The sequence below is a fragment of the Scyliorhinus torazame genome, chromosome 5 (assembly GCF_047496885.1).
Source record: "Scyliorhinus torazame isolate Kashiwa2021f chromosome 5, sScyTor2.1, whole genome shotgun sequence".
Taxonomy (NCBI): Eukaryota; Metazoa; Chordata; class Chondrichthyes; order Carcharhiniformes; family Scyliorhinidae; genus Scyliorhinus; species Scyliorhinus torazame.
In genome coordinates, this window is record NC_092711.1 from 280218892 (window position 1) to 280245090 (window position 26199).

Here is a 26199-nt window from a genome sequence, read left to right on the forward strand (position 1 = left end):
TGATCTCCTGCACCTGAAGGTGGTTGGACTCCTCCAACTGCACCTGTAGGCGTTGGAAAGTTGCTGACACCCCTTCCTGTTAAACTTGGTTCTGCATCCACATCTCCACCAGTGATGGGATCATACTTTCCAGAAGTGCGATACCTACAGCTGGTTCCAGGGATCAGGCAGCCCTCCAGCCGCCCGCTCCCTCGGGAGTTCCTACCTCCACCTGATGTGCTGCAGCATGTGTGATGTGCGCACCAGAAGGTGACCAAGAGCCTCTTCACTAAAATGCATCACCATGATGATAGTCTCTGTAATGATGGATGGTGCAGATGAATGCAGTGCCGAAAGGTTGCTGTCATCCCCAGACTGGTCCTCCGGGGTTGTAGCTGGGAGGGAGGTATCCCAGACGGGCTAGCTTCATCTTTTGGTGCTCCTGCAAGACAAAAGACAAGACACAAGGTAAGATCTCTGGGGGAGAGAGGTGACTCACTTGCAACAGGGACATAATTTTGCATTAGGGGCTCATTGTTGTCACATACCGACTTCTGCCTTGGATATAGCCCTCTCCTGCACCTCCCCGGATAATGCCATTGCCCTCTGCTCAGCGGGGGTGAGAGCCCAGAGGTCAGGGATGCCCCCTCCTCTCTTCTGTTATGGGCCATGTTTTCCTAGGGCCATATAAAGGACATGGTGAGACTCATGGAGGTGAGTTACACGGGGGGGGGGGGGGGGGGCGGGGGGGTCTGTAGCTGGTGCCATGTGTGTGCAAGGCACTTAGCCAATGAGGGAAAATCAGGAGTTGGGGTTTTGTACAGGGTGGGATGCGAGGGAGATGCAGGCAGGTGGGTTTTGATTGGCCTCTATGGGAGTGGGTGTGTGATGTTAAGAGTGAGGAACTGCTGTGATGCTAGGGGAACAGAGGTGGTGATTCACCCAAGCTGGCCTAAGGAAGTCATTCACCTTCTTGTGGCACTGTGTGCCAGTCTGCCTGGTGAGGCTCACTGCGATAAGCGCCTCAGCCACCTCTGCCCATGCCCAGTGGATGACCGTGGGCAGTAGCCTCCTGCCCACCCGGGGGAAGAGGATGTCCTGCCTCTCCTCCGCTGCATCCAACATTCTCTCAAGTTCCCTATCCGCAAAGTTTGGTAAAACTCTTATGAGGGTGTCTGGGGAGTGGAGTGCTATTAAGCGCCTCCAACTTGACAAGCTCTCCAGCGCCAATTCTGGTCCAGCAAATCCCCTGCCGTCAGGAACGAGAATTGCCCTAGATTCACTTGGGTAGAGTGCTGGCCTATTAGTATGTCCCGAATTGCTCTAGAAATAGCACCCCCTACAGGAATGCGAACAGCGCACAATACAATCGTGCATCAGCACTTCGGGGTGAATTCTCCACCGGTAGGATTCTCAATTCCGCCGGCAGCGCACCCGCTGGTTTACCAGTGGAATGGTGTGGCCTCAATGGGAAATCCCATTGGTCAGCGGCGGGAACGGATAAACCCGCTGCTGGCAAGGGCATACTGCTGAAGGACACACGGCAGGGGAGGCAGAGAATTTACCCCTTAGTCTCCCAGAATGAGAGAATGAGTGTGGTATTCTCCGTCCCGCCACGCCAGATTTCTGGGGCGTCATTCTCCGACCCCCCAGCGGGTCGGAGAATGGCCGTTGGCCGCCGTGAATCCCGCCCCCGCCGGTTGCCGAAGTCTCCGGTACCGGATATTCGGCGGGGGCGGGAATCGGGCTGCGCCGGTTGGCGGGCCCCCCCCGCTGGATTCTCCGGCCCGGATGGGCCGAAGTCCCGCCGATAAATTGCCTGTCCCGCCGGCGTGGATTAAACCACCTTTTGAATGGCGGGACAAGGCGTGGGCGGGCTCCGGGGTCCTGGGGGGGGCGCGGGTGTTCTGGCCCCGGGGGGTGCCCCCACGGTGGCCTGGCCCGCGATCGGGTCCCACCGATCCGCGGGCGGGCCTGTGCCGTGGGGGCACTCTTTCCGTTCCGCCTCCGCCATGGTGGAGACCGTTGCGGAGGCGGAACGAAAGAGTGCCCCCACGGCACAGGCCCGCCCGCGGATCGGTGGGCCCCGATCGCGGGGCCTCCCTCCACTGCGCATGCGCGGGAAACTTTCAGCGGCCGCTGACGCTCCCGCGCATGCGCCGCCCCGACATGTCATTTCCGCGCCAGCTGGCGGGGCAACAAAGGCCGTTTCCGCCAGCTGGCGGGGCGGAAATTCTTCCGGCGTCGGCCTAGCCCCTCAATGTTGGGGCTTGGCCCCCAAAGATGCGGAGCATTCCGCACCTTTGGGGCGGCGCGATGCCCGTCTGATTAGCGCCGTTTTGGGCGCCCGTCGGCGGACATCGCGCCGTTTGGGGAGAATTTCGCCCCTGGTTCATCACGCTGTTGGGATTTTCCTTTTCGCCGGCTGGTCAATGGGGTTTCCCATTGTGGGCCAGCCCCACACTGTTGGGAAACCCCCGGGCTGCCGGCAAAACGGAAAATCCCGATGGCGGAGAATTCAGCCCAGAGAGTTTCGCCCACTGTTTCAACAAGAAGTATATAATTTAATAATATAGTTTTTTTAAATAGAAAGAAAGCTGTTACTAGACTGGAAGTTGTAACAATGGCTTCCTTTTTGAAAACCTGTTGTTTGGGATTTGCATGATATAAATTTAAACTGACAAGGTTTTCTCCCAATGGCAGCGAGGACCTCTGAGAGTCTTAAGGGTATAAAATCATTTCAGTGAAAAAGAAAGCCAGGTGGAGTTTAAATGGGCTGAAAATTTGCTATTGCCCATTGAGGCCAAGACAAATTTATGCCCCTAAGTCTTTAGACCGAAGACTGGAATTTAGACATTGGCGAATAAAGTATCATTTATACAGTACATGGTCTGATGAATTTGGATTTGTAAAATGGAACTTTGTGGCTTGGGGCACGTATCATTGCTACTGACCCAACAGTCTGCCTGATTTGTCATGCTTACAGTACTGTTGCCAGATGCAAATTGGAAGAAAAAGCGGCCCTGTCTTCATCATTGCTAACCTAAGGTTACGGCAGATATTTTTATAACAAGCAAGTTAATCTGTACTGAAGGCTATGAAGTATAAAGTAATTACTTGGAAAAGGACACCCAAATTATGGTTAAATTACTCATGCCATATCTGAAGTGCATGAGAATTTAATTGAATGGAAGAGCTATAAAAAGCTTGTGCAAACAGCCACTAGATATTTTGAGCTATGCTTATTGTGGCCTATTTCTTGGGTTCAATGAATGTTAAGATTGTTCTGTTTTCTCGTGGAACTGATTTTGAATATTAATACAATGGAACCTCAATTAATTGGGATAACAGAGGGTGTCCTGGTGGATTGAGGGCAAGTTCAGTACAAATAGCAAAAGCAGCATCTCACAGTTCTGTTCATTATGAAATAGAGAACAGCAAAAGGTGAGTTATTGTATCAGGCTCTGAGCCTCAATCTAATGGACAATGTTACAGACGTCAAACTGAAAATAATCAAATGAAATTTCCTTAGTTCTTATGGTATCCCCTTGATGCTGACAGATGTCAATTGAAATTTTAAACAGAAACGTTTCGGGCTGGATGATATGAGGAGGTGGTGGCCACTGCAGCCAGTCTCAACGAAGGCATTCAGTGATGGACCCTGGATTTGAAGTAGGTCCAGGGTCTCGCAAGGGCCAGGCTGGCAGGCCCCCGGAGAAGGTAGTGAGGGACTAAGATGGACGGGATGGGAAGGCAGGGAATAGCAGGTGGTAGGCAAGATCCTGGGATGGTGGAAGAGCTAGGGTGGGGTGGTGGGGGGAGGTTGATGGGATCCAGGCGTGGTGAAAGGGCTTTGTTTTTGGTCTTCAATGGACATAGGAGGATCACTAAAAGTAGAAAGTCTCCCAGCCAGACCGGCTACCGGCTCACCGGGTGAAACCTGCCAAGCTGGATGACTGGTGCCAGGACTATCCTGCATTGGGTAACATCAAAGTGGCAGCGGAAGGAGATCCTTGTGTCGCCATTAATTGGCCACTTAGAGGCCTGAATTCTCCTACAGCGTCCCAGCGCCTCGCCCGCTGCTGCAGGTGGGGCAGCATGGTACCTGATTTTATGGACCCCCAACAGAGACCCTCATCAGAGACCCACCTGGTTTTGCATTGTGGGGGGAGGAGGGGCCTTCTGGTGGACTTTGGGGGCACCTGTGTCATGCACACCATCATTACTTCTTTTTCATAGCAAAAAGCACAGCGTTTGATGTGGCGATGAACTGTCAGTCATAACACAAGTGCTCTAAACATTGTGGTTAGCATCAAAGCAGGATCATGGCGCTGCATTCAAGCGTGAAGGGAAAGATAGCTCAATGATCCACCAGGCAACTTTCTCTATATTTTATACTCTAGAGTATAAAATTGTCAATCACTAGCGAATGCAATGTATTGCTGTATCAAATTTTCATTTCAAAATCTGTCAAGGGATTTGAAGCTCTTCGAAGTGCACTTGCTTTGGAGGAAGCCTCTGACACTTGTAATAGCTGTTGCTTTAAACACCAGAGTATCACCGGGGAGATAGACAATCGGGCTTTTAGCCCGTTCATCGGATGTGAATGGGTGCTGATGACCCATTTGTGTGGTGCTGCCGGCTTGTAGCTCACTGCCGTTGCCGGCAAGGGACTGGAGCATCTGAACGGGATTGTCGCCTGGCGCTGATCCCGTTTTGCGGCCAACGATGAATTCGCCACTCGACCAGGAAACCCGCTCCTGGCAGCGTGCAACGGAGAATCCACCCTTTGGGTTTGAATTCTATTTTCCCACCCACTCATCCCTTGATTCTCCGTTCTTGAATAGCATTAAGTAATCCTTGCCCACTTGCGCATTTGTAAATATGAGATGTGTAGCCTGTTGATGCACCATGTCTCTTCATGACTGAAGAATGATCAGGGTTGGGCTGGGAGTACGCCTACCCTTGGAACTACAAACACGCATCAGTCAACACTGTCAAATGAAGCAGTTTTAAGGTATTTGGATGTTTTAAAGTATAAGTTAAATGCTTGGAAATGAGACAGTTGACATTCCTGAGTCAATTTTAGAACTGAAAGGAAAATTCTTCAGTCAGTGCTACATCTATACCACATTGAGAGCAGAAAAGTATTCTTATCTTGGAGCCTAAAACATTCATTTTAAAAAAGACTGCCTCATGTTTCGCTCTTTCCTTCCAGATGGTTTAATCGACTGCATGGACCCAGATTGTTGCAAGCAAACAGTTTGTTACACAGGTCAGCTTTGCCAGGGATCGCCTGATCCTCTTGACCTGATCCAGCAAAGTCAATTGCCTTTTCCCCTGCATCCCCCCAGACGCTTCTACGATAGAATAAAGTTCCTGGTTGGGAAAGACAACACACATGTACTCCCCAGTGATGGTCTCTTTGACAACAGGTAACTTTAAAAAAATTCTGTGTAGCATCTTTCGATCCATAGTTCTGAAGTCAAGGTGTTAAGCATGAATGTAAGATTGCATATTTTAAAATAAAATATAAGAATTCTTAGGAGCAAGAAATAGACATCTGCTTATTTTCAATAGCCAATTTCCTTTTCATCACCTCCTCCATTCCTTCTATTCTACAAAGTGCTATGGACTGTTGAATGCATTGGTTTAATGAATAGTTTCCATAAAATATTTTATAAGATTAATACGAAAACATTTACCTATTTTCAGCCCTTCGGAGATTAACAGATCCTGGACTAAGCTGAATATGTTTTCAATTTTAAATTATTGGAATTGCTCTCATATTTAAGTCTTTCAAATGAAATTCCTTCAACTTCTATCTGAATGAAGGCATCAAAATTGCAGACAAAGAAACTTGGTGCAAAAGTATTAACCAATTGGTTCTGCTTTTTGGCTTCACTGCTAGATGGCAATTGGATGGTAACACAATATAAATCATGGTGCAGCATTTACTGCCATGTTTCCGCTAACGCTTACGTTTCTCTATTGTGGTGAAGTCTTTGATATAAGCAGCCTGTTTTTTGCAGAACGTTGGCCCATGCACATCACAGTCAAACAGCATTAAAAGGACTTTGATGCAATTATCATATATCGATGGACAGAACGTGAGCTGGGCACAGTCCATCCATGGCATTTGTAAAGTGGCCTAACTAGCAATGAGTAGAGGGATTGCTGCAGCACTCCATGCAATCATGAAAGTGCTCTACGCCCCCTCCCAAAATACACCAGCCCCACACCCCATTAGCCTACTTTAACTAGCTGGGCTCCACGATGAATTTCCTTGTTTCTTTAATCATTAAGCTGCTTGAAATGCACAACCATCGCAAGGTTAACAAATATTAATCGGGCCCTGGCCATGAGAATTAGTTAGAACTCTCACTGTTGTCATTTTAGTTAAAAAACTACAGTGTCAATGTTGGTTAGAGGAGAATTTTTTCTCATTTAACATAAAATAACACAAGTTAATCATCAGAATATTGCTTATGGTGAGTCATGACCAAGTGTAGTCTTAAGGTGAAGTGGGGTTAGAGGGTAATTAATGGTTGGAAAAAGTCTTGTTATCGTAATTCAGTCCACATTCTTAAGTCATGGGTACTGTCCTTAATTTTATATTACCGTTATAAATTCCTACATCTTCAGGCATAATGTGCTCTGTCTGACCTTCTCCTTTTATAATTATGCGAACCACTAATGGTGACACTGTAGCCCCTCCATTGGAGGAGGATATAATTACAGGGTGACAAGTTTGCACTGGCTTCTATTACAAATGTGAGCATGGGAATTTAGAATGCTAATATTGGCAGGAAGATTGCACAAATGTAAGACTTAATATACTATGGATATACTAACCTGACTGGGCGGGATTCTCCATTGGCTGTAACGCGATTGGGCGGAGAATAGGGTCTGACGCCAAATCGCAATTCTCCGTCACCTCGACAGCGGCGTCAATGTGGTCTGGAATGCACGTACAGTAAACGCCGTTTGCATATCATTAGCTCGCCTGACCTGGTATTCTCCGGGGCCTCTGCGATTCTCGGCCGAGTTCCCAACGGCGCCGTTCACTTGTGCTTTTAAAAATCGTGAAACCGGCATCGAAGCTGTTGAGGGAGAGAGAGAGGAGGTAGGACACAAAGAGGTACGACTGTGGGTTGCCGGGTCAGACACTGGCCGGGATGGCTGGATGGGCGGGGGGCCTTGCCAGGGCCAAGGGGAGGGTAGGTGATAAGGAAACAGGCCAGGGTGACCCCCCACGGGAATGGGGCAGTGTCCATGCATGGAGCACCATTGCCACAGTCTGCAATGCAGCATTCTTGCTGCGCACCCTACTGACCACCCACCTTGGCCCCTGATTCTGCGGAGTGACACCAGCGTGTAGGTGCCCCAATGCCTCCCTCACCCCCCCTTGCAGCCCACCCACTGCCATCCTGCAAGCCCTGCACAGCACAAGACAAGACGCATGATTAAACTGCGGGCTGGGGGAAGGGGGGGGGGGGAAGATTGGGGGTGAGGATGGGCATGCAGGGTTGGTGAGGGTGAGGGTTGCGTAGGGTGAGGGTTGTGTAAGGTGAGGGTTGGGGTGAGGGCGGTGTAGAATGGGGTGAGGGTGGTGTGGGGTGCGGAGGTGACGAGGGTGGGGTGAGAGTGGTGTGGGGGTGGTGAGGGTGGTGTCGGGTGAGGGTGTGAGTGAGGGTGGTGTGGAGAGAGGGTGGTGGTTAGGGTGGCGAGGGGGGGGTTGACACACATGTCACGGGGAGCCGCAAATCAGCAGGGTCTCACTTCCTTGCCCTTGTCCGAACTCCACCCCGATGACCTCCCTTTCCTCCGGGCCGCCGACCACGTCCAGGGCCCTCTGCTCTGCCATGTCAGAGGCCACAGGTCCCACCTTAAAGAAATTAATGGCCCAATATCCATTAAATAGCTTTGATGTGAGTCAGCCAAGCACAAGGCAGACCAATCCCCGACTTTAACAAAACTGCCAATTGATTGCATCCCTTTGAAATTTTGTAATATCTGTTGTTCTATGATAGGTATATCATTGTTTTGTTTTTATCTATGGCAGTTAGTCTAACCACAAAATGTTGGATCAAGTTTGAACAATCCATTTAAATAAAATACCTGTCACTCTGGTGCTATGGACAAGATTCTAATAGTTTCCTGTGAAGCAATAACGTTATGCCATGAGTTAGGTTCTACGCCTGAGCTTCCCTCACTTCAGTTTGACATTGCATCCAGCCCCAGTCACTGAAGAGCATTCCTTATGGCAGCAAAGTGAGTTTTCCATTTCATAAAGTCCCAACCGTTTGGTCTGATTTCAATTGCTAAATGTATGTTTACTGTGCAGAGTTTAAAATGTTTTGTGTTGCATGCTCAGATTAATTGGAAGGTCAGTCAAAACTATCGTAACACATTTTATTTTGGAACTTAAATGTAAGTGAGACTACTTTGCAATCATTACTTTCACATTGAATTTTGTGCTCAATGAGGTGATGGATGCTTGAGGTGGTAAAATTGTGTCAATGTCAGAAGTAGACACAGAGTGAAGTTCCTCGGTCTCAGAATACTGGCCATATAATGAAAATTCTCTGATGCACTTTCAAATGAGGGTGAGGGTGGGGCTGCGGGGGTGGTCAGGGTGGTGTGGGGGGTGAGGGTGGGGTGAGTGTGAGTGTAGTGTGGGGGTGAGTGTGGGGGGTGAGTGTGAGTGTAGTGTGGGGGTGAGGGTGGTGTTGGGAGGGGTTGATACATGTGTCACAGGGAACCACAACTTTGCAGGGTCTCACTTCCTTGCGCATGACGGACCTCCACCCCGGCGAGCTCCCTTTCCTCCAGGCCATCGACCATGTCCAGGGCCCTCTGCTCTGCCACGGTCAGGGGCCGCAGGTCCGCTGGTCCCCCTCCAGTTTTCTCCCACTCTCGGCAGTTATGGACAGCCTTCTCCTTGGCGGGGGAGGGGGGCGGGGGACAGACAGAAAACGACAGTGTTAGACAGTCCGCGCATGCAGCCGAGGGGGTGGGTAGCTGGTGGCCTCAGTGGCATCCAGCCATGGCAGCCAGTATGGATTCCAGCATGTGGTGCAGGGTAGGGGTTCAGCTGCCCTCTGGGTTTTGGGAGAGGGGGGCAGAGGGTTACGGGTATGTGGGACGGGGTTAGTGTCAGGAGCACAGGGGCCTGGCCTACTCACCCTGGCCGCCCTGAAGAGGTAATGTAGTTTTTCCCGGCACTGCTGGCCGATCCGGACAGTGTTGCTGGTGGCGCTGACCACCTCTACCACGTGCGCCCAGGCACAACGGATTGCAGTGGCTGGCAGCCTCCTTTCCCGGCCAGGGTACAATGTCAAGCGCCTCTCCTCCACCGCGTCCAGGAAAGTCTTCAGCTTGGCGACAGTGAAGCTTGGTGTCACACATCTTGCTGCCAACCTGTTGGCTGGGATGGTGTGTAGGGAGTGAAGTGTGTATATGCGGCTGCAGCTTGTCAGCCTCCCAAGTGTCAATCGTGAAACCGGCGAATCCCGCACTATTTCTCACTGGAATCAATTGTGTTCCATGTGGGGCCGGTGATAGCCCATCTACAGTAGCTGAATCGGTCCAGGTGGAACTCCACGAATCCTGCGCCGGCGTCAACACTTGGGGCGGATTCTCTGTTTGCCGACACCGAAATCGCATTCAGCGTTTGTGTGGAGAAACGCTTTTGACACCGAAACCGGGGGTGGGGGGCATCTGTTTTCAGATGCTCCGCCCCATACAAAACGGCGTCATCGGTGACTACGCCGCACGCCGTTGGGACGGCCTCAGGACGTCACCTGATAGCCCTCTGCAATGCTCCGGCCCCGATAGACCAACTTCCCGGCGGCGTGGGGAATGTGTGCTCTGAGGTTTTGTCAACCTCGCATGGTGGCAGCGGACTGTGACCAGCACCCCCATAGATGGGGGGGGGGGGGGAGCCATTCCGCTGGCTGGGGGGGCATTGGCGGATGCTAGGTGGACTGGTGGGGGTGGTCCCGGGGTGGCGAGGGGAGTTAGAGGGGGGCACTGTCCGGCAGGCTGGGTCCGTGCGCGGCCGGTGCCATGTTGTACGGCGTGACCTCGGCAGGTCGCTGTGCGCATGCGTGGCCACAGACCCAGCAATTCTCCGGCCGTTTCTGTTAGCCCACCACTGGGTGTAGCATCGGTGCGGGGGCGCCGCAGACTTATTCATCGTAAGACTAGAACTTCCTCCGGACATAGCCTCAAAATCGAAGAATCGAGCCCTTGGTCTCAGAAATGGAGAATCCAGTCCATTATTTCTCAGTGCTAAATTAACACCAATAAGCAGTCTGTGATCACTTTGCAGTCTTTTAATATATATCACATATGAAACTGGATATGCAAAAGTTATTTTAAGAATGTAATAGCAATTTAGAGTTAAGGTGGCAATTATCAGCTATTCCTGTTTCATTCTCATTATGAATTCCTTAATGGGATTACTGTGTGAAGTCACTCTTAGTTATTTGATTGCTTCTAAATATTAATGGGCTGTGTAGTGTCTCTCTCTAATAAATGGGGTAGCAATACTTTCATGCAACCACATTGTTGGGACGAAACAATACTGATCCAGCACTGCAAGCAAAAACCAGAGCTAATAGACTTCCCCTTGATCCAGAGACTGCAAACATCATTTCCCTCTAGGTCTGCCTATTATCAGACCAATTATTCCATCCAGGGTGATGTCAAAGTTGTTTTCTAATCCAGGACTTTTAAAATGAAGTCGAATCAAACATTTGCACTGTGGTTAATGCTATCTTAACCCCTTCATTAGATTGTTAGATTTTTTTCCCCTCCTCTTCAGTACTGCCCACCCTCAAGCTTGCAATTGCCACAAGATAGGTTCATATGAATGATTTGATCTTGCCCTTCCAGAAAGACAGACCTGTTTTGGTGTATGGTGCACAGCCGTATCTCAACTGCAAACACAACATATATAAAATAGTAGTGCACCATGGAAACACACTTAGTAAAATGTATCACCTTCATGCTATTAGGCACAAAACCTGTAAACTGATATTGCACTCAAAACCTTAGATTCCCTCGGGCAGTTAATTATATAGCAAGTAATGATTGCAGGATGACTAATTTCAAATCACTCCATTATTTCTCTATTATTTCAACCCAAATAAGATAGATATTAGTGAAATCATATTTTTCATATATATGGCCTTTTTAATCAAAAAACATTTTTTTCCTGTTTCATCATTTTCAGTGGCAGTTATTAAAATTGACTCAGGCAGTGCATTTGTTATGACAAATGGAAAATAAACGGTATATTGCCAGGTTAGCCCTTTGTACCTTTAATGCTCTCCAGTTTATTATATTATAATAATCTCTTGCACGTGATATATATATTTAAAGGCAGTTTCATCTGACAAATTTGTGTGGGAAAGAAGTTAAAATTGGTTGGTTTACTTGCTGTCAGAAAGCAGTCACTGTTCCATCACCTGCTATTTTTACTTGTTCTCCTAGACAGATGGCAGGGATACCTGATCAAAGCTGTTCTTTACATATATGTGTTGAGTCCTGATGACAATGAGGGGGCAGGCAGGAAAAGGGCCAAACTGCATGTTTTAAAAAAAAGAAAAAATTTTATTCAAATTTTTAACATATTTTCAACATATTTACAGAAATAAGAAAAAACAAAGAACACATAAATAAACATCTTATAGCTATGTCACGTATTCCCCCAATATACAAGCCCCCCATTAAATGATAATAAACACAGTAGTAAACACCAAGTTACCCCCCCCCCCCCGCCCCCCCCCCCCGGGTTGCTGCTGCTGACCACCTCCTAACGCTCCGCTAGAAAGTCTAGGAACGTTTGCCACCGCCTGAAGAACCCTTGCACAGATCCTCTTCAGGCAAATTTTCCCTCTCCAATTTAATGAACCCTGCCATGTCGCTGATCCAGGCTTCCACGCTTGGGAGCCTCGCATCCTTCCACTGTAGCAGAATCCTCCGCCGGACTACCAGGGACGCAAAGGCCAGAATGCCAGCCTCTTTCGCCTCCTGCACTCTCGGCTCGTCCGATACCCCAAATAGTGCGAGCCCTCAACTCGGCTTAACCCGGGTGTTTACCACCTTAGACACCGTCCTCGCAACGCCCCTCCAGAACCCTTCCAGTGCTGGGCACGCCCAGAACATGTGGCCATGATTTGCTGGGATCCCCGAACACCTCATACACCTGTCCTCCACTCCAAAAAACCGACTCAGCCTTGCCCCAGTCATGTGCGCCCTGTGTAAAACTTTAAATTGTATCAAGCTAAGCCTGGCGCAAGAGGAGGAAGAATTTACCCTACCCAGTGCATCTGCCCACGTACCCTCACCTATCTCCTCCCCCAGCTCCTCCTCCCATTTACCTTTCCTCGTAGATCGCCGAGACCTTGCCTTCTCCACCCACACCCCTGGGAGCACCCTATCCTGGATCCTACGTGCTGGCAGCAGCAGAAATCCCCTCACCTGCCATCTTACAAACGCCCTTACCTGCATGTACCTGAAGGCATTTCCCGGGGGGAGCCCAAATTTTCCCTCCAGCGCCCCAAGGCTCGCAAACGTCCCATCTGTAAACAGGTCCCCCATCCTTCTAATACCTGCCCTGTGCCAGCTCAGGAACCCCCCCATCTATTCTTCCTGGGACAAACCGATGGTTCTCTCGGATCGGGGACCACACCGAATCCTCTGCCTCCCCCCTGTGGCATCTCCACTGCCCCCAAATTTTGTGGGTCGCCTCCACCACTGGACTCATGGTGTACCTTGTCGGCGGGAGCGGCAGCGATGCCGTCACCAACGCTCTCAGGCTCGTGCCCACACAGGACGCCATCTCCAGCCTCTTCCATGCCGCCCCCTCCCCCTCCATTACCCACTTGCGTATCATCGCCACATTGGCAGCCCAGTAGTACCCACACAGATTAGGCAACGCTAGCCCTCCTCTGTCCCTGCTCTGTTCCAGAAACATCCTTCTCACCCTCGGGGTCTTTCTCGCCCATACAAACCCGATGATGCTCCTGCTGACCCACTTAAAAAAGGCCTTCGGGATCAGGATGGGGAGGCACTGGAATATAAAAAGGAACCTCGCGAGCGCCGTCATCTTCACCGACTGTACCCTACCCGCCAGGGAAAGTGGCAGCATATCCCACCTTTTAATAGCTTATACCCGGAAAAGTCTCCAAACTCCCTGAGGATCCGCATCACCTCCGGCATCCCCCCCACCAGGTCCGCCACATACAGTAACAGGTCGTCTGCATACAACGAAACCCGGTGTTCCTCCCCCACCCAGACCAGGCCCCTCCAGTTCCTGGACTCCCTCAAAACAATCGCCAAAGGTTCAATTGCCAACGCAAATAGCAGGGGGGATAGGGGGCACCCCTGCCTCGTCCCCCGGTACAGCCAAAAGTATTCTGACCACCTCCGATTTGTGGCCACATTCGCCAACGGGGCTTCGTACAGTAACCTAACCCAACTGACGAACCCCCCCCTCCCTGAACCTCCTCAACACTTCCCACAGGTACCCCACTCCACCCTATCGAAGGCCTTCTCTGCATCCATAGCCGCCACTAACTCTGCTTCCCCCTCCACTGCAGGCATCATGATTACATTTAGGAGCCTCCGCACATTGGTGTTTAGCTGCCTTCCCTTCACAAAATCCGCCTGGTCCTCGTGGATCACCCCCAGAACACAGTCCTCAATTCTGGTAGCCAACACCTTCGCTAACAGCTTCGCATCAACGTTGATGAGCGAGATTGGCCTGTACGCCCCGCACTGTAAAGGGTCCTAGTCCCGCTTCAAGATCAGCGAGATCAGCGCCCTGGACATCATCGGGGGTAGGGCCACCCCCTCCCTCGCCTAATTGAAAGTCCTCACTGGTAGTGGGCCCAACAGGTCCATATACTTCCTGTAAAATTCCACCGGGAACCCATCTGGCCCCAGTGCCTTCCCCGCCTGCATACTCCCCAGCCCCTTAGTCATAACCTCCAGCCCTACCGGTGCCCCAAGCCCAGCCACCTGCCCCTCCTCTACCCTCGGGAGCCTCAGCCGGTCCAGAAAACGACACATCCCCCCCTCCTCCGTCGGGGGCTCAGACCTATACAGCCCCTCAGAGAAGTCTCTAAATACCCCATTTATTCCCACCGCACTCCGCACCGTGTTCCCACCTTTCTCCCCAACTCCCCCAATCTCCCTCGCCGCCTCCCGCTTCCGCAGCTGGTGTGCCAGCATCCGGCTCGCCTTCTCCCCGTTTCATACACCGCCCCTTGCGCCTTCCTCCACTGCACCTCCGCCTTCTTGGTAGTCAACATGTCGAACTCGGCCTGGAGGCTTCGTCGCTCCTTGAGTAGTCCCTCCTCGGGGACCTCTGCATACATCCTATCTACCCTTAAAATCTCCCCCACCAACCTCTCCCTCTCTCTCCTCTCCTTCCCCTCCTTGTGGGTCCTAGTGGAGATTAGCTCTCCCCGAATCAAAACCTTCAGGGCATCCCAGACCACCCTACCTGCACCTCCCCATTATCGTTCACCTCTAGTTATCTTTCAATACACCCCCGGATCCGCCCGCTCACCTCCTCATCCACCAGCAAACCCACCTCCAGGCGTCACAGCGGGCGCTGGTCCCTCCCCTCCCCTAGCTCGTGCTCTACCCAGTGCGGGGCATGGTCTGAGATGGCTATGGCTGAATACTCCATGCCCTCCACCCTCGAGATTAGTGCTCTGCTCATAACGAAGAAGTCATTCCGGGAGTAGGCTTTATGGATGTGGGAAAAGAAAGATAATTCCCTGGCCCCGGCCTAACAAACCTCCATGGGTCCACTCCTCCCATCTGGTCCATAAACCCCCTCAACACCTCGGCCGCCGCCGGCCTCTTACCCGTCCTGGATCTAGAGCGGTCCAATGCTGGATCCAATACCGTATTAAAGTCCACCCCCATTATCAAGCTCCCTGCCTCCAGGTCCGGAATCCGGCCCAACATGCGCCGCATAAATCCGGCATCGTCCCAATTCGGGGCATACATATTCACCAAGACCACCCGCACCCCCTGCAGCTTACCGCTCACCATCACATACCTACCTCCATTGTCTGCCACGATGCTTAGCGTCTCAAACGACACCCGCTTCTCAACCAAAATCGCCACCCTTCGATTCTCTGCGTCCAACCCCGAGTGGAAAACCTGCCCTACCCACCCCTTTCTCAGCCTAACCTGGTCTGCTACCCTCAAATGCATCTCCTGGAGCATGACCACATCTGCCTTCAGTCCCTTCAGGTGCGCGAACACCCGGGCCCTCTTGACCGGCCCGTTCAGGCCTCTCACATTCCAAGTTATCAGCCGGATCATGGGGCTGCCCCCCCCCCCCCCCCCCCCCGTCCCGTTGATTAGCCATCTCCCTTTCTAGGCCAGCCGCGTGCCCGCGCCTCCCGCACTCTCCGTTCCCCCTCAGCGGCAGACCCCCGCCCCGACTCTCTCTTCAGGCTCCAGCTTCCCTTTGGCCAATGCAGCAGCAACCAGTTCCCCCTCCCCCCCCCCAGCAAGGTCCCCCTCTAGCTGCGTTGCTCCCCCCATAGCACTCCCGTAAGTCAGCTGACTTCTGCTGACCCCGGCCGCTCCCGCCACTCCATCGACCCCCCCAGTGTGAGAATCCCCCCCCCCTCCTGCCCATCAGCGGGTGCTCCTCTCCAGCACCACCTCTTCCCCCCTGACCCCTTCCTTCCCTAGCGTGGGGGAAAAAAAACTGCGCTTTCCACCAAGCTGGCCCCGCCCCCTCAGGCGCAGCTCCCTTTCGCAGCCTGATCCCAGCTCCCCCACCTCAGGCCTCCCCTCTCCCCTCCCCCCCCCCAATGGGACCCCCTCTTCCAACCACCGATGCCCACACTCTCACCAAACCCCCACTACGAACCATTTCACCCTACCTACCCAGCACCCAAAAGAAAAAACAGTACCAAACAGAACAGAACATCCCCCAAAACACAACAATCACATCAATCCCCTCTCGACATCCCCTCGCAACCGACCCTCAATCCGAGTCCAATGTTTCGGCCTGGATAAAGGTCCACGCCTCCTCCGCCGTCTCAAAGTAGTGGTGGCGGTCCTTGAAAGTGACCCACAGTCGCGCCAGCTGTAACATTCCAAATTTCACCCCCTTCGAATGCAGAGCTGCCTTAGCCCGATTGTACCCGGCCCTCTTCTTGGCCACCTCCGCGCTACAGTCCTGGTACATACGGACCTCTGCATTCTCCCACCTGCAGCTCCGCTCCTTCTTTGCCCAACTTAGGACACACTCTTGTCCACGAAGCGGTGGAACCGCACCAGCTCTGCCCGCGGTGACTCGTTGGGCTTGGGCCTCCCCACCAGGACTTGGTTGGGCCCCCTCCAGGTCCAGGGGCCCTGGTAAGGCCCCCGTGCCCATCAACGTGTTCAGCATCGTGACCACATATGTTCCAACATCCGACCCCCCCCACTCCCTCCGGGACACCCAGAATCCGCAGGTTCTTCCTCCTCGACCGGTTCTCCATGTCCTCGAACTTCTCCTGCCATTTCCTATGCATCGCCTCGTGCGCCTCTACATTCACCGCCAGGACCAAGATCTCGTCCTCGTTCTCCGAGGCCTTTTGCCGCACCTCCCGGATTGCCGTCCCTTGGGCCTTCTGGGTCTCGAGCAGTTTGTCTATCGAAGCCTTCATCGGCTCCAACAGCTCTGCCTTCAATTCCGTGATGCAGCGCTGGAGAAACTCCTGCTGTTCCTGTGACCACTGCGCCCACGATGCCTGGTCTCCACTGCCGCCATCTTGATTTTTCTCCCTCGCACTTTTCGCTGCTCCAAAACTACTTTTTTCACCACTCCACTCCTGGTCCAATCCATACAGTGCTGGGGAAATGCTACTATCACCTTCCCACATTGTGAACCGTCAAACAAATGCCGCTGGGGGCCCTAAAAAGAGCCCAAAAATCCGTTTCTGTCGGGCGCTGCCGAATGTGCGACTTAGCTCCGCATAGCCGCAACCGGAAGTCGCCAAACTGCATGTTAAAGCCACTAGCCTCTTTATTCTGGCCACATGCCAAATGGTGGTTGTAATGTTCTTGTTGGATGGCCTGATATATATTACAAGAACACTTGTATGGATAATAGTATGACCATGCACAAGCAACCTCTCTCCCAGCTCCCTGGACAGTCTGAGGTCACCTGATTCTAACATGCACTTAGATACGAATGAGACGCCTAGTGCTCAGTCGGTGAATTACAACACAACCATGATATCACTACAGTGGTTTCGGCAGAGTTGAAGTATTACCCCTCCACTTAGAAATGCTTTCTTTGAATTATTTGGCTGAATTTTAATGCACACCTGGGGTGAGATTGCAGGTGGGTGGATGGATGGGTGGGAGGAGACCATTTTACCCATGGTAGGGGAGTTGCTTGCCTGTGGGACAATTGAGGCCCTTTAATGGCCAATTAACGGTCACATCCCATTGCTGCTTGGATTTTACCCACAGCAGTGCAGGCCCATGCCAAGTGTCCAGGCCACCTGGTAAAACCCGTAGCCTGCTGGCTGTGCTGTGGGAGGCTGCCTCCTATTTTTGCAAGCTGTACCCATCAGAGGCCCCCTTGACATGTTCTCCTCACCCAAACCCACACCCACTCCATATTTTCCTCCCCCCCCCCCCCCCGCTCTGCCCATCCTGCCCCCACCCCAAACCCCACCTTCAGGTTAGCCACTCTGCCCCCAGTGTGATCCCGGGCTCATCTTTCTCCAAGCTGATGACTCCACTTCTTCACTGGATTCACCATAGCCCAGCGGTGATAAGCTAGTGCAAGAGAACTGTCAACCATTTGAATAACCAGCATTTCTCAGAGGGAGAGCTCCTTTCGAATTGGTGGGAGAAAGCCCCACCTTAAGCAAATTAAAGGCCCAATCACTGGCAGACCAGTCCCTGTCTTTTACAAAATTGCCAATTTATTGTCACTGTACTTCGGTACATGTGACAATAAATCAAATCAAACCAAATCGGTAATTTTTATTCGTTCATGGGACGTGGGCGTTGCAGACTGGGCCAGCATTTATTGCCCATCCCTAATTGCCCTTGCGGGTGCAGTTAAGAGTCAATCACATTGTGGGTCTGGAGTTACATGTAGGCCAGACCAGGTAAGGACGGCAGATTTCCTTCCCTAAAGGACATTAGTGAACCAGATAGGTTTTTACGACAATCGACAAAGGTATCACGGTCATCATTTGACTTTTAATTCCAGATATTTATTGCATTCAAATTTCACCATCTGCAGTGGCGGGATTCGAACCTGTGTCCCCAGAGCATTACTATGGGTGTCTGGTTTAATAGTCCAGTGACAATACCACTACGTCATTGCCTCCCCAATTGATTGCAACCCTTTGAACTTTAGTAATATCTATAATAGGAGTGGGTCAATTGTTCCTTAATAGGTAAATCATTGCTTTGTTTTTACCTATGGCAGTTAGTCTAACCACAAAATGTTGGATCAAGTTTGAACAATCCATTTAAATAAAATACCTATCACCCTGGAGCTATGGACATGGTTCTAATAGTTTCCTGTGAAGCAATAATGTTCTGCCATCAGTTAGGTTCTATGCCTGAGCTTCCCTCACATCAGTTTGACTTTGCATCCAGCCCCAGTCACTGAAGAGCATTCCTTATGGCACCAAAGTGATTTTTCATTAAATCCCAACCATTTGGTCTGACTTCAATTGCTAAATGTATGTTCACTGTGCCAAGTTTAAAAAGTTTTGTGTTGCATGCTCAGATTAATTGGAAGGTCAGTCAAAACTATCGAACACATTTTATCTTGGAACTTAAACCGAAGTGTTACTACTTTGCAATCATTACTTTCACATTGAATTTTGTGCTCCGCCCATGAAGAGTGCTGCTACTCTTCTCTGGGCCATCTTCTTGGCTGGAATAAGAGAGTCTGGGGAGTGGAGTGCTTATAAGCAGCTCCAGCTTGCCGAGCTCTCCAGCGCCAATGCCGGCCCTGGCGAATCCGAAGCAGGGAATGAGAATTCAAACCAGATTCATGTGGGCAAAGAACTGGCTCATTAGCATGTCCTGAATTGCTCCAGAAATAGCGCTCCCAACGGGAATGTGAACCACACGCAATTCCGTCCTTGCGTCAACACTTAGGCCGGCATTCGCCGACCTGGCGCCGAGTCGGAGAATTCACGAGGGGACGCGAGAATCGCGCCCCGACGCTCCGACACAGGCATCCCCATTTTCCGGCGCCGATTCTTGGGCGCCTGCCGGATTCCCACCGCGGCGGTCGGGGGCCGTTGACAGCGGCCCCTACCCCGGCGATTCTCTGGGCTCCTGGAAGGTGAGTCTGCAGGGGCTGTCCTGGAGGGGGGCCCCCACAATGGCCTGGCCTGCGATCGGGGCCTACCAATTGGCGGGTGGGCTGGTTCCGTGGGGGCCGATTTTACTCCGCGTCAGGCCCCTGTAGGGCTCTGCCATATTGCCCAGGGGCCAGCGCGGAGAAGGGAACGCCTGCGAATGCGCCAAAATACGCCGGCCATAGCGCGCATGCGTGGAAATGCGTGGGCCGTTCCGCGCCGGCTGGAGCTGCGGGGACCACTCCGGCGCCAACCTTGCCCCCTAGGAAGGGGAGCTTTCACCATTATCGGGGACCGTTGACGCCGGAGTGGTTGGCGCCGCTTTTCACGCCGGCGTGGGGACATAGCTCCATTGTTGGAGATTCCCGCCCTTTGTCTCCCAAACTAAGAATTTTGCCCAGAAAGTGACCCACTCTTCAAAATAAATTCCTCACCTTGATGAGTGCAGCATTTCGCACAAAGGCCTTCTCATTCTTTAAGGACTTGTCGAAGTGAATGCCTTGACGACACTTTTCGAGTTACAGGTGGCGGCATCGCATTTGAGCCTGCAGTAATTTAAGCAGTAATTATTTTGTGGAAAATTATAAATGTATGGTCGTCATATATCACTATTTATCGTGGATGGCATGTTTTAAATGGTTATAAAGAAACCCCTTGAATCTCTACCCTCATTGCTATTTCTGCTGCTTCAACTTGGGCTGATTGTTTTCGAGCAACATTTGTCAAGCCATTAGAAAGGAGCTCTTGGCAAGATAAAGAGCCTGCAACAGGACTAAATGTGGTTGATCTAATTTCATCTAGACTGGTTGAGATAAATAAGATAAATGCCATGCAAAGATTAATCTGACGAGGGTATTAACATTGAAATGGACCATTCTTTGTTTATCTTTTGTTCAGCTTTGTTTAAACATAATCCAGACATGACCAACCAGAATGAAAGTTGACATGAAGCCCTGTCGGTTTTCTTACATCGGGAATGTAGAATAAATTGATTAGCAGTTATCGATCAGCCTTTCACTGTATTTATCTGCATGTTGTCTCATTTCAGCCGGGTTTGCGTCATTCGAGGCCAGGTGACGGCAGTGGATGAGACCCCGCTGGTTGGTGTGAACATCAGCTTTTTGCACCATCTAGATTATGGATACACGATCAGTCGTCAGGATGGCAGGTGCAGCAGACAGTTTTCTCTATTCCCTCAGATCCTCTTGCCACCAAACGCTCCCTGAGTCAAATTTCCTTGTTAGTTGAAAGCAGGATGCTCATCAATGAGACATGAAAAATGAAGCTGAGATAGGAGCCATATTTATTTGATGGGGAAGTGTGATCGTGAATTTTTAACAGGGAAACTGGAACAATCATTGATAATGCAATAAACTAAAACAGCTCGTGCAAAAATCTGTGGAGAGTGGAATCTAGTTAACTTTTCAGGTTACTGATCTGTCACCTTTCTGTTTTTATTTTGAATTTCCAGCCGCACCTTTCTGTTGCACAGATAGTGTAATCATTGGGCTTGTGGTAAATAAAATTATTGATTCCTGTTGGCTTTCTTACCTTGTAATCATAATCCTTCCCAATAACAGGATAATAGATGAAAACCTTTAATAAAATATGAGTTAATTGTACCACTTTAATCTATAGTGCATTCTTGCTGACGGGTTTCGAATATTTTAAAAATTGAATTTCTAACCCATCTAGATTAGTCATATTCATACATGTTTACAGCATGGACACAGGCCCTTCGGCCCAGCATGTCCATGCCGCCCAATTTCTTTCACTAAGCTAGTCCCACTTGCCCACATTTGGCCCATATCCCTCTATACCCACCCTGCCCATGTAACTGTCTAACTGTTTTTAAAGGGGAAATACTATATCCGCCTCTACCACTGCCTCTGGCAGCTCGTTCCAGATGCTCACCACTCTCTGTGTGAAAGAATTTCCTCTCTGGTCTCTTTTGTATCTCTCCCCTCTCACCTTAAACCAATGCCTTCTAGTTCTAGGCTCCTCTACCTTGGGAAAAGATGTTGACTATCTACCTTATCTATGCTCCTCATTATTTTATAGACCTCTATAAGTTCACCCCGAAACCTTCTACCCTCCAGGGAAAAAAGTCCCAGCCTATCGAGCCTATCCTTATAACTCAGACCATCAAATCCTGGAAGCATCCTCGTAAATCTCTTCTGCACTATTTCTAGTTTAACAATATTCTTCCTATAATAGGGTGATTAGATTAGTTAATGGAATTATTCTGTAGCAAAGTACATTCAAGTGGGGAAGAAAGAAATCATGTTCTAAATAATATTCTAAAACTAATGTGTTATGGAATGAGGCGTTTTCAGAAACCCAAAATGTATCATGGAGTTCAACCAACCTCACCCTTTAATGGATTTGTTACTTTTCCGAGCACACGGCTTTTTCCCTAGGTGTGGGATTACAATTATGGACACGTGTGTTTTTAAACACAAAACACTGTTTATTCCATGAACTCAACTTAACTTCTTAAATAAACATTGGATCTCTTAACACCCCTTACCTCAAAGATAACTCAGAAAATATTGCAACAGTAAATACTTCCTTAAAAATGTTTCTTCAAACTTCCAAGAGACTTAACACCTTTAAACAGTATCACATAAGGTTAAAGGATATATATAGTTTCTGTAGAATGGCAGAGATATATTAGCTTGGTTGATTTCAGCTCCAGCACCTTGCTTTTCTTCATGCAGCTCTCTGAAAACCCACAGACACACCCAAACTGCTTTCTCAAACCTGGCTTTCTACTTTTTAATCAGCTCACAGCAAAACAGCCAGGCACTTTTAAACTGCTCTCAGTAAAACCAGCCAGGTTCTTTTTTTAGCTGCTCTCAGCAAAACCAGCCAGGTTCTTTTCAAAACTGAAACGAAAAACCTGCAAAACACCGACTGCAAAATGGCTGAACTGAGCTGAGCCCCACCCACCCTCTGACATCACTGTTTTCTTAAAGGTACATTGCTTAAACATCCATGTCTTAAAAGTACTCTCACATGACACCTCCCCCAAGAAAAAAAAATAAACCACCAACGTCAAGATGGTTTCATTTTTCACTTTTGCACCATCCACTAAGAAATGCATACAGTAAATATATATTTCCAATTAAAGAAAACAACAAACGCAAACAGGTATAATAATATTGTCTATTATTCTTCTTCTTCCTCCAATCAAAATCTTTCTCGATTGACAGTCTCTTTGAACAAAGTCTCTGCACGATCCATCCATTCCTCTACTCCTCGACACTTCTCTTTAGAATCAGATACTTTAGTTCAATCTGAACACAGAGCCCCTTGCAATTCTCCAATACCAGGAACATTGGGGATCACAGCTTTCAGGCAGTCAAATGCCTGTTGAAAGTCCGCTGTCCATTGAAATTTTTTAGGTTTCTTTAGCAAGTCCATCAGTGGAGTAATCACGCCACAAAACTTTTGCACAACTGTTCGATCAAATTCATTCATGCTAAGAAATCGCACTATTTCCCTTCGTCTTGAGGATAACAGAAACTCCGCAAGGACAGTGATTCGGCCTTCTCCAAATTCACTTTCGGCTAGGTTTATCACCAAACCCGCCTCCTGAAGTTGATCGAAGAACTCCATACGATGTTTTAAATGTTCTTTCCATGTCTGGAAGTTGGAAATAAAAGCAGATTGTCCCACTTTCTCAATGCAATCCTTCAATGGTGGGACCGCATAAGAGTCCGTTCTTGTAACTGCATTCACCTTTCGATATTTCTATAGAAACAACCGTTGGGTACCATCTGGTTTAGGTACCATCACTATGGGTGAGCTCCATTGGCTGCAACCCACTTCAATTATGCAATTTTTAAGCATACTCTCAATCTCTCTGTTAACCTGTGCCAATTTTAAAGGATTAAGTCTATATGGATGTTGTTTGATAGGAACAGCATTTCCCACATCTACATCATGTATAGCTATTTTAGTACTTCCCAATTTATCTCTACAAACTTGCCCATGTCATATCAATAACTCTTTCAGGTCAGTTCGTTTTTCCTCTGGAAGGTAGCTTAACAATTCATCCCAATTTTTAAGAACATCCTCATTTTCCAATTTAATTTGAGGGATGTCAAATTCACAGTCATCTGGATTTGGTTCGTCACTTTGAGTTAGAATCATTAAAACCTCCTTTTTCTCTCCTTCCCTTTCAAAGTACCTTTTAAGCATATTCACATGACACACTCGGTGAGTCTTCCTTCTATCTGGTGTTTTACCACATCATTCACCTCACTTAATTTCCTTTCAATCTGATACAGTCCACAAAACCTAACTTTTAAAGGCTCCCCTACCACTGGTAACAACACTAAAACTTTATCCCCACTGGCAAAACTACGAACTTTGGATTTCTTGTCCGCTACCCGTTTCATCACATTTTGTGCAACTTTCAAATGTTGTCTAGCCAATTCACATGCTCTATTTAATCGTTCCCTAAAATTTGACATGTAATCCAATAGTATAATTTCCAATTTCTCACCCACCAATTTTTCCTTAATCAATTTAAGTGGTCCTCTTACCTCACGACCAAAAATTTGTTCAAAAGGTCTAAATTTGGTAGACTCATTAGGTGCATCCCTAATTGTAAACAATACGAATGGAATTCCTTTATCCCAATCCTCTGGATAATCTTGACAATACGCCCTCAACATTGTCTTTCATGTCTGATGCCACCTTTCTAACACACCCTGCAATTCTGGATGGTACGCAGTTGATTTAAATTGTTTTATCCCTAAGCTATCCATAACTTCTTTGAATAACTTTGAAGTAAAATGTGTTCCTTGATCCGATTGAATTTCTGTGGGTAGTCCACATCAAGTAAAGAATTTAAGTAAGTCCTCCACAATCCTTTTAGCTGTAATATTATGTACTGGAATGGCCTCTGGAAACCTAGTAGACACATCCATTACAGTTAAAAGATATTGATCCCCACTGATTGTTTTAGGAAGCGGTCCTACACAATCGATTAGGACCCTTGTAAAAGATTCCTCAAATGCTGGAATGGGTATTAAGGGCGCTGGTTTTATCACTGCTTGAGGTTTCCCTATCACTTGACATGTGTGACATGATTGACAAAATTTAACTACATCTTTATGTAGTCCAGGCCAATAAAAATGTTTCTGGATTTTAGCTTGAGTTTTCCTTATCCCCAAATGACCTCCCACTGGTACACATGTGTAACTCACAACACCTCCTTTCTATACCCTACCGGCAATACGACTTGATGAACTTTTGCCCACTTTTCATCCACCTGCATATGAACAGATCTCCATTTTCTCATCAAGACATTATTTTTACGATAATAACACTCTGGTATACTCTCAGATTCCTCTTCCGTATATGCTTTCTGATACACCTTTCTGTTCTAATGCTGCCAATTTTCCTGAACTAAAAATATCCGCCTCATCCTCCACCTGTTCTTGTTCTTTTTCAACCATCTGATCAAAAATCGTTTCTGATAATTGCACTTCAACTTCATCTTCACTCCTTGATTTCTCCTCTTGTCTTAACCTGTGACTTTGCGACCTTGTTACTACACAATCCGGAAAAATCCCAGGATATTCATCCTTCAACGAAGGGCAGCACGGTCACATTGTGGATAGCACAATTACTTTACAGCTCCAGGGTTCCAGCTTGATTCCGGCTTGGGTCACTGTCTGTGCGGAGTCTGCACATCCTCCCCGTGTGTGCGTGGGTTTCCTCCGGGTGCTCCGGTTTCCTCCCACAGTCCAAAGGTGTGTAGGTTAGGTAGATTGGCCATGCTAAATTGCCCTTAGTGTCCAAAATTGCCCTTAGTGTTGGGTGGGGTTACTGGGCTATGGGGATAGGGTGGAGGTGTGGATCTTGGGTAGGGTGCTCTTTCCAAGAGCCGGTGCAGACTCGATGGGCCAAATGGCCTCCTTCTGCACTGTAAATTCTATGATAATCTATGATAATCAACCCTTCAGTTGACTGATTTTCCACTGGCTTATCAACCACAGTAGGCATCACTCCCACCTGCAATCCAGCTATATCATTACCCAAGATAAACTGTATTCCTGGACAAGATAGTTTATCTATTACTCCTACTACCACTTCACCACTCTTCACTGGACTTTCCAACCTTACCTTATATAATGGAACGCTACTCCTCTCACCCTGAATTCCACATAGCACCACCTTTTCTGGCAACATTCTTCCCAAACTACATAATTCCTCATCTCTTACCATTAAAGATTGACTAGCCCCTGTATCTCTTAAAATTGTGACTTCTTTAGCTGCTCCTCCTGATACACATGAGTAAACTTTACCCACACAAGTAAATTCTTTAAAGACATCTGGTACCTTCTTAACAATTACTTCTTGAACAGGCTGTACAATCGTTTGCACCTCCTTCGCGTCACTTGGGCTTTCCTTTACCACTTTCACAAACCCCACTGTCTTATCCTGTTTTACCACATCAGCCTTTCCAGTACTTTTCTTCAACCACCAACACTGTGACTTTACATGGCCTAGTTTATCACAGTGAAAACATCTGAAACTTTTCATTTTTTTTCTACCCTCCAGGATTTCTTTTTTAATCTGAGGTACACTCTCTTTATTGTCTCCCTTCAGATCACCTTTACCACTTGAGTATTTCTCATTCCCCAGTTTCTATCCCTCACAGGCTGAAACTGATGTCGGAAACCAATCTTTGATTTCAGAACTAATTCATAATCATCTGCCATTTCCGCTGCTAATCTCGCAGTTTTAACCCTCGGTTTTTCCACATGAGTTCTCACTACATCAGGAATTGAATTTTTCAACTCCTCCAAAAGTATAATTTCTCTGA

General features: G+C 48.8%; 1 protein-coding gene across 3 annotated transcripts in view; it reads left to right on the forward strand.

The window, feature by feature from the left end:
- Positions 1-26199, forward strand: part of tenm1 (teneurin transmembrane protein 1) — a 1545585-nt gene that overhangs the window by 1293198 nt on the left and 226188 nt on the right. For all 3 annotated transcript variants that reach the window (XM_072505612.1, XM_072505613.1, XM_072505614.1), the window contains 2 exons: positions 5198-5414; positions 20404-20523. In XM_072505612.1, coding sequence (XP_072361713.1) covers positions 5198-5414; positions 20404-20523 — 337 coding nt within the window. The remainder of the gene's footprint in view (positions 1-5197; positions 5415-20403; positions 20524-26199) is intronic.